Source organism: Alligator sinensis, unplaced genomic scaffold (assembly GCF_000455745.1).
Source record: "Alligator sinensis unplaced genomic scaffold, ASM45574v1 scaffold1354_1, whole genome shotgun sequence".
In the NCBI taxonomy this organism is placed as follows: Eukaryota; Metazoa; Chordata; order Crocodylia; family Alligatoridae; genus Alligator; species Alligator sinensis.
The window spans coordinates 301,858-317,605 of NW_005842344.1; the positions used below are offsets into that span (position 1 = coordinate 301,858).

The window sequence follows — 15,748 nt, forward strand, 5'->3', positions numbered from 1 at the left end:
AAATGTGTAAAATAATTAGCTTCTAAGAAGAGCCATAGATAACCCACTGTTAGCAGGTCGATATGAAAGATATTGTGCCCTACTTTCAGTGGTGTCTTCAGTGCAGTTTATTTTAGTCCTTTTGTCATTGGTGGCCATGTTGTGCAGAAGAAGGGCAGAGAAAATGGAGCAAAAGCAGAAAGGGCACAATTCAGTCCTGTACTGGCATTGAACTCAGCCCTGGCGCTGTGAGGGGAGTCAGTCCTGGAGTCCAGCGGATGAGAGCAGCACCCAGACTGCCCTCACTGGTCCCCAGTTGTCAAGACCTTTCTGGCTGTGGCTTCATGTGCGCTAAGAAACCTTTCCCATCTTTCCCCACCCCGGTTCAGCTTCCCCAGTATCAGCACTGAAGGCTGCAGCCTGTTCCAAGCACCATAAAATCTGACCTTGTTCATATCGGTCTAGCTGACACCACTTAAAACACTGGCAGCAGCCCACAGCCTCTCAGCACCGGGCCCCCCAGCATCAGAAAGATGACAACTCTCCAGATAACCCCTATAAATCCTGGGAAATATGGGTGGGAGGGATACTGTGGCAAAGGGAGGAAGGTGAGGAGTGAAGGCATTGTTGCTGTTCTTTTTGGTACATATTATTTAGATCAGGTATCGGCCTCATCTGGCTAGTCAGCATCAAAGTGCAACAAAAAGTCAGCCCCTTGCCCCAAAATGCTTACGGTCTTAGCTCAGGCAGTCCCGGTGCTTGTCGTCTGCTCAAAGGCTTCGGTGTGAATAGGGCTGGAAGAATGGCTGCTACACCCACATTGCCTTGTAAAACTGCTCGGACATAACTTACTATTTTGGTGAAAGCAACAGCATTGTCTCGAAGCTATTAAGGCATGGAGAAATTAATGTGCAGACCTGGCAGAGATTAACGAAAACTCTCTTGGGGAAATTCCTTATTAAAGTAGGCAACCTAATAAATCACAAGCAAAAATGGGATTGGACTCCTCCAATCGCCACACAGTTCAGCACTATTGGCAGTCTGTTCACGAGAGGCCTGGCTTTAGTTTTAGTGGGAAGTGTTAGGTCAGGATTGAGGCACTATGAAAGCCCAGAAAACAGCACTGTTTTTGATCATGACTCGAGTGCATTGGCAGTGCTGGGTTTGGAGGGAAAATCGGGACTAGTTCCCTGCCAGGAGCCAAGGTTTAAGGACATCACTAGACGTGTGAATATGAGAAGCTTGCACAACTGTTGCCTGCTTTAGCAAATGCTAAGCATGTGCATGTGCTCTTACACTTGGACCGGGTTGCAAAAGGAGGTGCCAGAACTGAATACAGACAGAACGGCTTTTTCTCTTCTAATGCAGCCATTGCTGTCAGAGGAAAAATGTGATCTTTTTTTCTTTTCTTTGGCCATAACACATAAGACAGGGCTGTTCACAGCAGGACCCAAGTCTATAGCTGTGCTTTGTCCACGATGCTGCTTCTGAGCCGATGGAAGCAGCTGCGTGGTTGTGATGCTGCAGGTTTGGAGGCTGGGTTGGAACAGAAGGAAAATGGTACCAGAGAGCAGCTGCTTTATGCAGAAACCCCACTGGCAGCCTGCTGGAGATAATGCAGAAAGCCCAGTAGAAGAGCAGTGGCAAGTCCTGTTTCCTGCCTTCTCTTCCCTGCAAGTCATTAGGCTGCAGGTGCGGCAGGGTCAGTGTGAAGAGTCAACGCCGCTGTGATGCCTTGCAGAGAGGCAGAACTTGAGACTCTACCTGTATTTAGCTTGTAAACACCTGAGAGGGAGGTGCTCTAGGCACTCTTTAGGTAGGTAGAGAGGTCTCCTGGTAGCAAGACAGCAGGGTGAGGAGGAGGGGACAGCTGTAGCACTGAACACCCAGGTGAGCCAGGGCAGGTGCAGTTGAAATTTCAGCCCCCAAAGTGATCCCCAAGGTCAGGCAGCAGTCGCTGCTTCAAATGTGGTGGCAACTCCATTTTCTTTAAAGTGCGGGTATAGTTTCATAGATATTTGCCCACTGAAGAGGATGATTTGGTTCCATTATCTGATTCAATATGGTCTCTTATATTGATGTCTGGGAAACAAACCTAAAGGCCCCAATTCTGTTATCCTGCGCCGGGCATAGTCACTTCTATTAGTGACAGGCGAGTATAAAGTGCTGCCCATTTCACACTGGTGCAGCTCATGGAAGTTGCGTGGCATCCACGACCTGAGGACAAAGGCATCAAACTATTTGGGGCCAAATTCATCCCCAGCGTTAGCCTGGTGGAGTCAATGGATTTACAGCAGGGGAGGAGCTGGCCTGTTGTGGCTGTACAACAAATGTGAATTAGGGCCTTGGAGCACAATCACGAGATGTTTGCTGGTACTCCTAAAGTGCGTATTAGGTGCAGGAACATATGTTTTCTTTAATACCATCTAATCTATTTCTATCTCTAGATTCTAGTGCTTATTTTGGGCTGCCTATCTCTATCCCTAGAGTCGAATATGTCTATCTATCTGTCCACCCAACCTTCCCTTTATACATTTTTGCCACGGGACCAGTTCTCCAGTCTCCATTTTCAGTTCTGTTATTTATGCCTGTGCAGAGTAGGTGCAAAAGACCCCAGGTCACAGATTTAAAAGCCAGCTGTGTAACACAGGCCTTCTTGGAATTAATTCTTCTTTGAACTAGAACACATCCTTTGCTAAGACACCTGACCTTAATTCAACATCTCCCAGGGATGAAGTCTCCACCCGTCCCTAGATGAGCAGTTCGGTCGGTTAATAACTCTTGCTGCTAAAGTGCTGCACCTTATTTCTAACCTAAGCCTGTCCGGGTTTATGGGCTGTGATCAAGTCTAAAGACTTGCAACTTTAGGAGTAGATTGAATTCTTCGAATTCTTATAATCTTTTACCGGGCAGGCACAGTTTCCAGTTTTTTAAAGCATCCTTCCCTCAGCCCTCTGCAATTTTTTTAAACTTCCTTTTTGAAGTGTCTCTTCCATGTTTGAGGGGTGTAGGTTGTAGCCGTGTTGGTCTCAGGACACAGGGTCCAAGGAACCTTGTCTTCTTGAACTGTAGGCACCAGAGCTGGATGCATCATTCCAGAAAGTGGTTGCTGCAGTGCCAAATACAGGGGAAATGTAGTCTGTCCATATGTCCCTGTTTGTACATCCAAGGATTGACGTCGTGTCACATTGGCAGGTCACGTTCAGCTGATTTCCCACCCCACTCCTCAAGTGTTTTCTCTCTCTGCTTCCCAGAAACTTCCCTTCCCCCAATCCCTTACAAATGTAATAGCAGCTCAGCCTCGCTTTGCACAGGTGTAAACGTCCACCCAGAATACAAAGGAATGGAGAATTTGGCCCACGCAGGGAGGTGAGGGAAACCACTCCCTAGACTGGAATAAAAGAGACGTGCTGTTTTTCTAAAGTATTAGCGAACATGTTTGAGATACCTGGGGTAGAAGGGGCAGGCTGTATTGGAGCACGCAGTAGCTGCTCAGACCCCTTTGGTCAAAGCTTAGACCCGTAGTATGTACGAGGTTACAACATAAGGGCGAAGCCCCGGGAAAGGAGGTGTGTTGGGATATCTTGGAGCTGGGCTGATCTTATTTAGCAGCTTGGTTTTTCAGCGGGTGTAGATGTGAGCTGTGCCCGGCAGGTGGTGCCTCTGAGCCAGTTGGAACCCATTGGAAATAAAGTGAGGAGAAAGAAAAGAGAAATGTGACCGAGATGGGGCAGTTGGCAGAGGAAGGAAGCGGATAAAAAGAGAGAACAAAGAAATCGCAATCAAGAGGGATCAACTGGAGAGGTAGCTTTACTTTTTGGGCTGTGGAAAAAACTTGCAGGGTTTATCAGTCGCCTAGAGTAGAAGGGAGTGGGCAGCATTGTTTAAAGGGATTGCAAAAGCAGTGAATAATCCTGCTGCTGCTGCTGCTGCTGCTCTCCTCTCCTCCCCATGCTGAAGGGAGGAAGGGATCCTGCGAGCAGGAGAGAGGAGGACACTGCCTGCCGGAGGCTGCAACATCTCAGCAGCAAAGTGTGCTCCAAAGTTCTTGGCCAAGGTCCCCTGGCCTGCCGCTCTCGGTGGGGAAGACCCCCTCCTCGGGAGGGTGTTCGGGACCTCACCCAGCCTCCTCCCCCACGCCCTCTGGGATTATAGGTCATTTTGAACAAGCAACAAAACTAGCGGATTTCAAAGTGAAATTCCGGAGGAAATTTAAAGAGCATCCGGATCCGGAGAAAGAGAGAAAGAAAGAGGAAGGGAAAAATAAATCAAACGTGGAGAGGAGCTAAGGCGGCCAAAGAGAAGCCCAAGAAGAAAGAAGCTGACACCCAGGCGGAGATGGGGTGAGCCGGGCATTTTGATTATTACTCGTGTATCTTTTGTTTTCGTACCAGTTTAAATAACCCAACATGTTTTTTAAGGTATATCCGAGCCGAGGGGATGAGGGCTTCAGGTTGCCATCAAGAAAGAAATGCCAGTTTAAGAGTACAAAGCAGCCCTAAAGTTTAAGGGTTCACAAAGTAGACAACTGCAAATCTCGGCAACTTCTTGACAGGTACCAGGATACAGGGACAGGGCCCTGGGGTCCAGAGCGGGAATCAGGAAGAGCCCTAGGCGACCTTCTCCCAAGTTAAAAAGGACAGGTTTTGTTTTTCCCTTGTGACCTTGGTGCTCAGTAGTTGGGATACTGCTGGCATTTCTGAGCGGGTGAGGAGTCTGATTGGAAATCTCCAGCGTGAGTTTAAGTTTATGACCCCCTACAATCTTCCAGGGGTGAAATATGTTGTGCTTAAGTGGCTAGAAGGCACGGGCATGAAAAAGAGATTGTAGCCTGGTGTTTAATTAATGTGCTGGTAATAAACCCCAGCCGTGTAATTTTAAGACCCTGACGTTGCTCTGAGCAAGTTGCTTTGTAATGAACTCTTCTGGGCCACTCAGAAGCACGTTGGGCCGGGAGGAGTCCTGCCTCCCCAGATCCCCCCAAGCTGTCACTGTGAGACTAGAGGGCAAGTTCAGTGGCTTGTGTTTCTTTTGCTGAGTTTCTGATTTTTGTTTTAGGCAACCCAGGAAGAATTACTGGACAGAGTGAAATATAGATGGGGGTGGCAGAAGGGGCAGAGGCACAGAACCAGGTCTCAGTTAAACCAGTATGAATCTGGAGCAAATCCACTGAAGCCTGTGGGGCTTACACTGGTCCCACTCGAAATCTGAAACTGCCCCATGTCTCCATGATCCCTACCTTGAATCCAAAACTTCAGCCTGGGGATTGCCAGGAAGGGTGTTTCAGGTGCATAGGTTGGGCCTGGCGCCTTATTCTCCAGGTGTATTAGATGAATCCTTCTTGGAGTCATCACGACTACACCCAGCAGCTCTGCGTTTTCTTTAGAGGCCTGCCAGTTCCCACAGAAAAGGTTGATTCGATGTCATCCTGATATTTTCTTAGATCTCGCTCTAATTACAGGGTTGCAGCAGCAGCAGCAGCACTGCTGTTACTGTGGAGGGGGGGCTTCAATCCCAAATCCCCTGTTTTTAGTTGCATAGACCTTCTGAACTGAAATGCCTTTGTGCTTGTGTATCGTTCACATGGAAATGTTGAGCAGCCATCTGCAGGCATTAGATTTCTCTGGATTCCCAAGGCATTAACAGAGCATCCCCTTTTGAATCATTTTCCACCAGTTGATTTAAGCGAGCTCATTTTGAAGTAAGGATTCAGTCCTTACCCCTCACCAGTGACTCTTAAATCTTGCCTATTGTATGTCCTCCTGATGCTCATTCTGGTATCTCTGGGTAGCTTTCCCGCACAGCCTGTTCCTGGACTCTGATGTATCCCTGTTGCACAGTAGGTTTTAAAGTGCTGGCTCCTCTTCTTTGGAAGAGTCCACTTGCAAACGTTGCTTGGATCACAAGGGAAGCAAATGCATTTACCTCCCGGCTGTGCCTGCAGCGAGCATTCGTCCACACTTCCACCTAGCAGACGACACAGCAGTCTCCGCTGTAGGGAGGACTAGGATGGGCATCGGAGAGGAGAGGCTTCTGGTCATGCTTCAGGAGCCCTGGCTGCGCTGTTCAGGGGCAGGACCGAAATGGCAGCAGAGGAGAATGGAGCTGCGCCCACTGAACTGAGCAGGCATCCATGTCTGGAAGGGCTGAGGATGCTGTGGTTAAAATGATTGCACGCAGGCAGAAACATGCACAGAGCACAGCGGGCTGCTCGTAGATGCTTATTACGGGGGGGCATTGGAAGCCGAGCACTGGAGGGACAAGGGTGAGCTGTCAGCAGCGCTGCGCAGACTCTAGCTTTCTGGGTTAGGCTAGGCACTACTTAAATGCACTCTGCTTCCCCTGTGTTCAAGACTTCCCAGCACCGTGCAGATAAGGCTCCAGTCCGTGTGTGGCACCGGGGGAGCCAGTGGAGACGTCCGTCCCCGCACGGGGACTGTTCCAGGCACGTGCTGTGCACCCAGCCGCAGAGCCATCCTCGTCACCTGGGACCCAGGCCTGGTGGCGAGAGGTGTCCAGGAAAAGCAATGCTTCATAACGGTGCTGGGCCTTTAACGCCCAGGTCCTCCTTTCCCTGGGTCTGAACTTGCACGCTTGCACTCGCATTCCACCCCCACGACTAATCCGACAGGAGTGCAATTCCCCTGGTGCCCTTTAGCAGCAAACAGGCTGGGGGGAGCTGCTTTTGTACTAAGCTCTCCTAGGTTAATCTCTCACCGGCAAGCCAAGGGTACACCAGGGAAGGAGGAGAGGGGAGGATTAGTTCGTACGCTCCCTAGGCCGCGGAGACTCTGGGCTTTCCATCAGATCTGTGCCAGAATCTCACCCCGTCCCAGTCGAATGCTCTCTCTGGCGCGGTCTTGCACCCATGCTCCTGCCCAGCGGACCGTCTCCTGGTCCTGTGCGCTGGCAGGAGGGAGAGCCCTGTCCCTGGCACTTCCAGCACCGCATCCCTGCTGACTCAGCGCAGCAGCGGGCTGAGGTCCAGGAAGGAGCCAGCTCTCTCTCGCACGCACGGTCTCTCCCAGCCCCTTCTGCAGCCCTCAGAGCTGCTGCGCTGAGCGCCGCCCAGGAGCCAGCGGCAAGGCTGGCGGAGGCGAGCATATAGACAGAAGAGTCAGTGAGTGACAAATGGAAATGGCCCCAAAAAGCAGATGTTTCCCAGGTCACCTGCACAATCCCCTGTGAGCAGAACGGGACCGTGCCTTTCACAGGCTGGCATCCACCAAGGTCTCTGCAGGGGCTCCCCTCCATCTCTGAAAGGCCTGGAGCCTGACCGGAAGCCACCTGCACCCCTGGGAATGCTTTGGTCTTGCACACCTGAGTTGAACCACCCTGCGGCCAGTGGTCTGGGTTTATCAGACAGCTGCCTCTGCCTTCGGGGCTCGCACGTCTTCCAGGCCACCCCGCCCAGAGCTAGCTGCTGCAGGCTGCGATGCAGAGCAGCTCCTCGCTGCGCTCCCGCTCTCTCCTGCTGGGAGTCCTAGAGAAATCCACGGCAGGGCTGCCCAGGTTTCTTCTGGGCAGATGATTCTGCTGATCCGATTCTCTTCGGCTTTCAACAAGATTCGTGTGTCGTGGGTTTTTGGGGGGCCTGTGGTCTGGGGAACTTACAAGCATTGCACCAGCCTCCTGCAAATACTGCCTGCCTGGCAGGGGAGACGGCAAAGTCCACCCGTGTATCCAGACAAAGCCAGTACCCTTGGGACAAGCTCCTCGTGTACACCAGCCCCGCACTGATGGGCTTGAGCCCTACCCTGGTGCACCCCGGGCAAGAGGGGCAGATTGATCTGTCGTTGGGGATCGATTGCCACTTGGCCTCTCTGCCACCGCCAAGGAGAAGGGCCAGGGAGGGTGAATGTAGGTGATGCATCCTGGAATGAGGGCACGGCACAGCAGAAGCAGGTCGGAGCCCCCCCAGCTGCCTCCCTCTGCTGTGCTCATGGTAAAGGGCCTCATTCTTAATGCCCTGTGCTATCAAGAGCCACCGGTCCTGGATGGAAAACTCACCCTGGGACCCGCCAGAGCAAATTTACCTGTCGGGAATCCCTAGCAAATAGCTGTGTCTTGGGCAGACACCGTCTCTTCCCGACACTCGGGAACGTGCGACAGAGGACACAAAGCATCTGCGTCTGTTGTGGCAGGGACAGGCGGAAAGATCTCCGCCACGGCAAAGATCAAAAGAACGCTTCTCTCGAGCGAAGGCAAGCAGGGAGGGGGAGCAGGATGCGCCGAGCACTTCAATGAGCTGAATTAGTTTGCCCCCAACTGGCATTGCAAGATCACAGGGCAGGGCTTAACCATGGCAAAGAACAAAAGACCGTCCACGAGGAACGCTCCCTCTGGAGCGTGCAACAGCCAGGGAAAGGGAGGGAAGAAAAATGGAAGGAGCGGAAATAGCAAGGACAAAGCCCAAGCCACAAGCAGCTGCTAAGAGACACGAGGAGCAGGAACGGCTCCCCACACCCTCCTCTCCGAACCCACCCATCACCGAGACCCATTGGTTGGGATGGAGAGACCAATAAGGACCGTGGCTTCCTCCCCCACCCTCCAGAGTCCTGCCAGGAGGCTGCGTTTTAGCAGTTGTCCTCGTGGTTCGAACAGCAGCTGTGGAAAAAGTTGAAGAGAGCATTTGCCCATGTCAGGCACGAGCTCCCGGGAGCGCTGCTGCCCACGGCAAGAGCATCCCCAGGGAGCACCAGAGTGAATGGAAAAGCACTCTCACCCCGGGGACCCGCGGGGCAGGGCAGCCTGCTGCGTGCACAGGGACCCGAGAAACCAGCCGGTTGCAAAGCAAGGCAACGAGAGGGGGCCGTGCGGCTGAGCAAGCCTTTGAAACGACATCCCTCTGTCTGGCCTGGTTCCTTCCTGAAGACGGGGAAGCCTTTCTTTGCAGGATTCGGCACCACCTGCTTGAGGACAGGGTGGACTAGCAGGGGGGAGCATCCAGGCTGAGCTCTCCCGCGACTGCTGCGGCCGTGAGCAGGACCCGTCCCTCTTTGAGCCACAGGTTCCCCACTTATGAGGCAGGTCTGCAGGGTGAGCACAAATGAAGGTGCCCTGTGAAATCCCCCAGTGAGAGGGATCCTTAGCTAGGGTTTGAAGGCAGGTGTGCTGGGGACACAGCTGGCCAGGCTGCAGGTGCTGGCTCAGGTGACCCCTTCACCGGGCGGAGGTGAGCGAGGAGCTGAGAGTCAGGAGAGGACTCGGGAGCTGAGCTCTGCAGTGGCTTTGAGGACACTTCTTGGGGTCTGCGCAAGCATTGCTTCAGCACAGCCCGATGGTTGCGCACGTGTCTATAGACCCATGGGAGCACGCCTGTGCAAGTGCTTTCTCATGGATGTCCCCCGGGCTGGCTCGGAGGGATGCCTGGCAGATGCCTCGGTGCATGCCTGGGTCAGGAGGATCGGAAAGGGAGCTTCAAATGATGCTGAGACCTCATGGGCTCTGGCTGGGGTTGGATTCGATCTGTCTGCTCAGCAGTCCAGCTTGTCCCCGAAGGAGGCACAGGGGCCCACACTTGGAGATGGTTCCTCTCCTTTTCCCCGGCATCGGGGCACATCAGTTGTGTTGTGAGTGTGGACAACATCGGGTTATTTTAAAAGACACCAGCGGGTGCTTAAAATGAGCCTCCAGAGGAGTCTGTCAAAGGAAACGGTGGAGGGAACTCAAGGCAGACCAGGCAGCCGGTTCTCACTCCTGCCTCCACCTTGGGATAGAGAAGAAGGTACCAGCTTTTTAACCCTCTTCAGGCTGCATCTCCTTATCTGCCCGTGGTCGGATGAAAGGTGCTGAACTCATAGTGGAGATGGTCTCTTTTATGAGACCAACAACATTTTTGCAAAAAAACTAAAAATCTTTATTTTAGAAAATTTAAAGCAATTAAAGTTTTTGGTGGGTTTTTTTTGCAAAAATCTTGTTGGTCTCATAAAAGATATCATCTCTACTACGAGTCCTGATTACCTTTTCCTCCAGACCAATACGGCTACAACCCGGGTTCCTGGCTGGAAGGGCATTCGGTCTCTCCGGCCCGCTCGGCTCTCGGGGCGTCTGCCAAGCCCATCAGCGAAGGGAACCAGCGTATTGCCACCCTGGCAGCAGCATCAGTCTGTCAGGAAATGGGTGCAGACACGGCAGTGACAGAAGCCATTTAAGAACTAAGTGGAGCAAAAGGAGGCCGCTAGACAGCTTGACCATAATTCAAACCACTGACTTGGTCGAGGTTTGGGTCCCTATCCGCTTGTCCAGTCCCCTCCCCTCCCAAAGAGCCTGGCAGCCCCTAGGCAGCAGCGAGAAGCTGCCTTGCTGCCATGATGAGGAGGAGCCCGTTAAGATTTCGCCCTGATCTGGATCACCCGTGTCCCTTGTGAACCGGGGCTGCTCTCCCTCTGGGGCAGCTGGCTGGATTCCCTAGCACCGCGGTGGCAGAGCGCAGGCATCAGACAGCAGGTCATCTCGGACCAGCAGCAGGGCATGTAGTAGCAGAGCTCTGCCCTTCCCCCTCGGGCTGGGAACGAATGCAAGCAGAGACGAGAGCTGGATCCTTTCCAGCTGCCATCAAACACTTGCTGATCATGTCTCTGTCTGAGCCAGATCTTTGTCCTTTCACTCATTTGCTTCCCTTTTCTTAATTATCAGCAGGGAATCAGCCATGGGGGGTGTGAGTGGGGTTTATTTACACGTGCCCTTTCCACTGCCGCGCTGGTCTTGTCACAGGGAGCCGCGGCTGGGAGCCAGAAAGGAGTTGTCAGCATTTATCGATGTGCGGAGCATCCGGACGCGTGCACTTCAAACACTTAGACTGGAGAAGAGGGAGGAGGCTGCAGAGAGAGGGAGAAAACCTGACAGCTCCAGTCCCAGGCGTGTGTGAGCCTATTTTGCCACGGGAGCGAGTAGTGCTCCTGGAAGCGAGAGCCCACTGGCTCTGGCCAGAGGCAAGCAGACGGCAGACAGGTGCTGGGCAAGCTGTGCCAGTCCCGTGCTCCGCTCTGACACGCGGCGCCTGTTCTCTTCCAGTCCTGGCTGTACCCCTCAGTCCCGGCCTCCAACCCCCACCTTGCTCTTCGACTGGGGCACATGTGCTGCGCTGATGATCTGCTGGCCAAAGAGCTTGATGAGTGACTAGACAGGGTGAGGCGAGGCCCTGCGCCGGTTACACCCTTGCAAGCCCCGGAGTCTGAGTTTGCAGAGTCTGGGGCTGTATCACCAAGGCCTCCCAAAGCTGGTATCTCCCAGCAGCGTGCTTTCAGTTACTATTCCTCTTTTGCCTCCTCTCCCTTTCAGTTTCTTTTGTGGAGATGCTGCCTCCTTTCTCTCTCTGTCCTTTGTCTCGCTGCTGTGTTCCTCTGCTCCAGCCTTGACAAGGCTCGTGCTTCTCCGCTCTGGCTTCTGAGCTTGTCACACAAGTAAGTGAAAGCTGGGAGCTGGTCTCCTGCGCCAGGCACTGGCCTCAAAAAATCCAGTCCTTTAGCTGCTCTTTTGCTGGGAAGGGGAAAATGCCTCCTTTTCTGTAGCACCATCGCTGCATAAGGGGCCTGCAGAGGAACAGAATTGCTGAAGCATCTCTCGTCCTGACAGGCATGCAGCTCTCTGCAGCTTTGGTCCCAGCAGGGTCTTGGAGCATAGGGCTGGGGCCAAGAGCGTGAGCTTCGAGATCACCCCCCTCTGTAGCAAGGAAATGCACAGTCAAACTGAGCTGAATGAGGAACAGCAGGCGTCATTGATGCCCATCCTGTTTGTAGGGGTGTAGGCTGTAGCCGTGTTGGTCTAAGGACATAGGCAGACAAGGGTTTTTAGGTAAGTCTGATATCTTTTATTAGATCAACTCAAATAGTTGGAAAAATTCTTCCTTGCAAGCTTTCAGGTGCAAATACCCTTCGTCAGGCTGAGGAAGCATCTGCAGTTAGTGTGTGCTCTTCCTGGACGGAACGAATAGTAAAGAAATTCCAGTTTGTAGGACTTTGTGACCTTTACTGCCCCTGGGGGGACAGAGGCTTCCTCCTTAGCGTGAAGTCGGGAGGCTTCAGGGAAGACCCTAGGGTGTCAGTGCCGGAGCAGCAATGCTGGAAGGCAGCTGGGTGCAAGGACGGCATTCGCAGCACCTGGGGCCGAGGAAGGAGCAGGTGGGCCCGGGCCAGCGCTGATCCAAAACAGCAGACCACTTTCACTGGTGTAGTAGACTTGGAATCCAGTTCGCACTGATGGGCCGGGGACACAGAGCTGCTAAGGGGGGCAAGAGGGAGCTACTCCTGTTAGGAATGATCAGGCACCGCATTGCAGCACATGAGAGCACAGGCGCCCCAGGGGATCCATTCTGCGCCCGTTGCTGTGCTCAGGCGTGTGGAACTGGAGTCACCAGGGAAGAAGATCTGTGGCCAGAGTCCTTCCCTATATAAAACCAGTCTGGGCCTAATGCCCATGTTGCCCCCAGTTGTAGAGCTTCCCCCCTCCCTCCGCGGGTGAGCAGGGCATCTTGTCCGAGGAGGAGGAACCTGCAAGTGATGGGCTACGAGAGAGGGACCGATGAGGCTTCTAAACACCACCCGGCTGAATGCTCCCTCTGTGCCTCCTGTGATCAATAACAGCTAATTTTTCCATTGCTAGGAAATGAATCCCTGTGGAAGACAAACCGAAAGGGAGCCTCAGCCCCGCTAGGAGCCCTGAGAAGGAAGCTGCTGGAGGCGAGACGCATGCTACCTTCGCTGCCTAACAGTCTGTCTAACCATTGCTAACCAATGTCAACAGCTAGGTAATGTCCTCCCTCTCTGGTCTTTGACCCCACCCTGGACTTGGGGCTTCAGGTGCAAGAGCAGTCGGTGGAAGTTGTGTATGCAAGTGGGGAGGTAGTGTCCTAGCCCCGTTGGGCAGCCATGTACAAAGTGCACCATGTAGGAGTGGAGCCCAGCGACCTTTGAGTCTCGTTAGGAAAATAAATCTGCAATGGGCAAACCGGCCAAACTGCCTTTGGAAGGAGCCGGCCGGGACTCCAGGGTTATCAGAGAAGGCCTCTGTGCAAGCCGGCTAAGTCATCTACACGTTGGGTGCAAAAGCTGCAGCAGGGAGTAAAGTCCTCTTGAGCCACGGGGATGATCTCCTCAGGGTGCCAGGCTCAGCCCTCAGTAACCGAAACATAGGTGGCCTTAAATTGGAGCAGAAACACAAGTCTCCAGATCCCAGGGATGCACACCCTGCCAGGCTGCAGCTGGACCAGGGGTCCCTCCTGCCTCGGGGGGCCTAGGCTGCATTGTAATGAGATTTCACGCCCCCAGCACATGGCTGCAGCAGTGGCCAGAGCTGGAGGTTTCAAAGCAAAGCCAGGTAAAGTCTCTCAGCCCCGCTGCATCCGGGCACTTGTATCAGGGAAAGATTCCCCCCTGCCTCCCACACGGCTCGAGTCACTCAGCACTTTACGGGCTAGGGGGAGGTAGCAGAGATGCCACCCGCTCAGCAGAAGGGGGTGCAGGTGCCATGTCGCTCTGCAGACGCCGCACAGCAGCCCCTGCCCTGACAGCTCTGCTGACATCCCTTGCAGGGAGCAGCCCATTTTCAGCACCAGGGCCCACGTGTTCCAGATCGACCCGGCCACCAAACGGAACTGGATCCCGGCCAGCAAGCACGCCCTGACCGTCTCCTACTTCTACGATGCCACACGCAACGTCTACCGCATCATCAGCGTGGGCGGCACCAAGGTGAGGAGCTGGACCAGGCCGTTCGCTAGGCAGGGGCGGCCAGAGCGAGGGCTCGGCAGTCATTTCACAATCCCTGCTGCGCTCAGATCCCTGGCTGGCGGGCAGTGGGGTGTGATACGACCCACGCTGCCACCCAGAGTGTGTATGTGTACTTGGGATCTTAGTGCCAGGAAGCAGCAGCCAGGAGATCGATGGCCTCTGTGCCCAGAGCCTGCATGGTGCAAGCTTCCACTGGCGATCCCTCATCCCGTGCTGGGGAGACCTCTGCGGGCACTCTCAGCCTGGTCAGCCTCCGCAGCCCCACTGGCCCTGGGCCTTTCGGTCAGTGACGGGGGCCCATTGGATCTAGTTGCAGGGTAGCGCTGGGTACGAGATGCTAGCACAGGCTCTGGGTATGTCATGGGGCCCCTCACATCAGAATGGGTTTTGGTCACTGCTAACTAGAGCTGAAGCGCAATAGATAAAACCCTTCGTGGCAAGCTTGGGCGATCGTAGGGGTGGGCGAGTTAACAACGGGAACAAGCCCTCTGCGCCAGCCAACACTGCCACACGGCAGAAAGCCAATCCCATCCTACAGACTAGACTGCATCCTTTCCCCCCACTTGCAGGCCATCATCAACAGCACCATCACCCCCAACATGACCTTCACAAAGACCTCCCAGAAGTTCGGACAATGGGCAGACAGCCGGGCCAACACAGTGTATGGGCTGGGCTTCGCTTCAGAGCAGCATCTCTCCCAGGTAACGAATGTCAGGATGCTGGCGGCAAGTTAACCCACCTGGGGGTGCTGGGGGAAGGGAACGCAGCACCCCTGAAGCCTCCAGAGATCCCAAAGCAGCGTCAGCTTGGGGGAAAGGGCTCTGGGATGGTGCATAGCTGTCAGAGGGAGCAAAACACTGGGCTGTTGGAGTGCCAGGAGGGCAGAGAAAGGAGAGGGGGGCGTTATTTTCTACCTGTTTAAGTGTGACAGTACAGTGACTTTCTCCCTTTTGCTCCAAATTCCACACACCAGTTCGCAGAGAAGTTCCAGGAGGTGAAGGAAGCCGCCCGTTTGGCGAGGGAGAAGTCGCAGGATAAAACGGAGCTGACCAATCCCGCCCTGAACATCACTTCTCACCAGGTAGCTGATGGGCCCCAGCAGGCACAGGGGAGCAGGTGCTACACCATCAACCTGTGACAGCACGTGTGTGCGCAGGCCGGAGCCCCTCTTTCCAGGGTGTTTGGCCAGCAGGGAGGGGGCTCAGCTAGTGGGCGAACCATTGGTTTCCAGCTCTGCCTGGTCATGCAAGAGAGATCACGGTCCCTTCAAGTTGTTTGAGGTCATGGGCCAAACAGGGGATGCAGCAGCCCCTACCTGGTCCAGGGGAAGCTGGGTTGAAGGGCCATGCGCCTCCAGCCTTCTGCCAGCATCTGAAGTGGGGACGGTGATGGACACCGACTGCTGGGTAAAGTAACTGGAGAAGAGGCAGACCGCCTTGCACCGGCGAGATGTCCATGGCTATGGCAGAGCCCAGGTTGCCATGCTTCTGGTCCTGGTTCGTCCCTGCTGGGTGCCAGGCTTTCTCCTGCAGAGCGGGCTGTCCCTGGAGAGGTCCCAGCTCAGGCTGTTTCACAGCCCATCTGCCAGCCGGAGAGATGGGCACAGCATTGCCCTTCTGCAGTGCCTGGCACCCAGGAAGGGGCTGCCCAGGGTTATTATGGGGAGTTTGAGCATCCCAGGTCACGGAGCATGGAAGTCGCCTCTGTACTCAGCGTAGGGACAGAGGTGGCTGTGCATTTCCCCCATCTCCTGGCAACAGGAGGGGAGCCGGAGGCTGGAGGACACTGCGTTCCCCCGGCTGAGTACAGATGGAGCAGCAGCCGAGGAGGAGGAGGAGGGAGTGCAAACAGTACCTTGGCCTGCAGGAAGAGGGGGAGGAGGAGGCGGTGGCATTTCCAGGCTCGCAGAGCCCGGCGTGGCGGAGCAAAGGGAACAATCTGTCCAGCTTGGCTCCCCTTGACTCTGCCTGCCCCATCCGAAGGCTCGGGGAGCAGGGAAGGGAGCGGAGCGTGGGCAGCAGAGGCAGGCTGCGCCCGGCCCC

General features: G+C 54.4%; 1 protein-coding gene across 4 annotated transcripts in view; it reads left to right on the forward strand.

Moving 5' to 3' along the window:
• The first annotated feature begins 3,666 nt into the window (after positions 1–3,666).
• HOMER3 (homer scaffold protein 3) overlaps positions 3,667–15,748 on the forward strand; it is a 22,127-nt gene continuing 10,045 nt past the window's right edge. Inside the window, exons 1-6 of one of the 4 annotated variants that reach the window (XM_006028837.3) lie at positions 3,667–3,783; positions 4,135–4,322; positions 12,583–12,727; positions 13,511–13,667; positions 14,276–14,407; positions 14,680–14,787. In XM_006028837.3, the coding sequence (XP_006028899.1) occupies positions 12,714–12,727; positions 13,511–13,667; positions 14,276–14,407; positions 14,680–14,787 (411 nt within the window). In that variant the 5' untranslated portion in view covers positions 3,667–3,783; positions 4,135–4,322; positions 12,583–12,713. The other 3 variants (XM_025210272.1, XM_025210273.1, XR_003095290.1) reach the window with 3 other exon arrangements.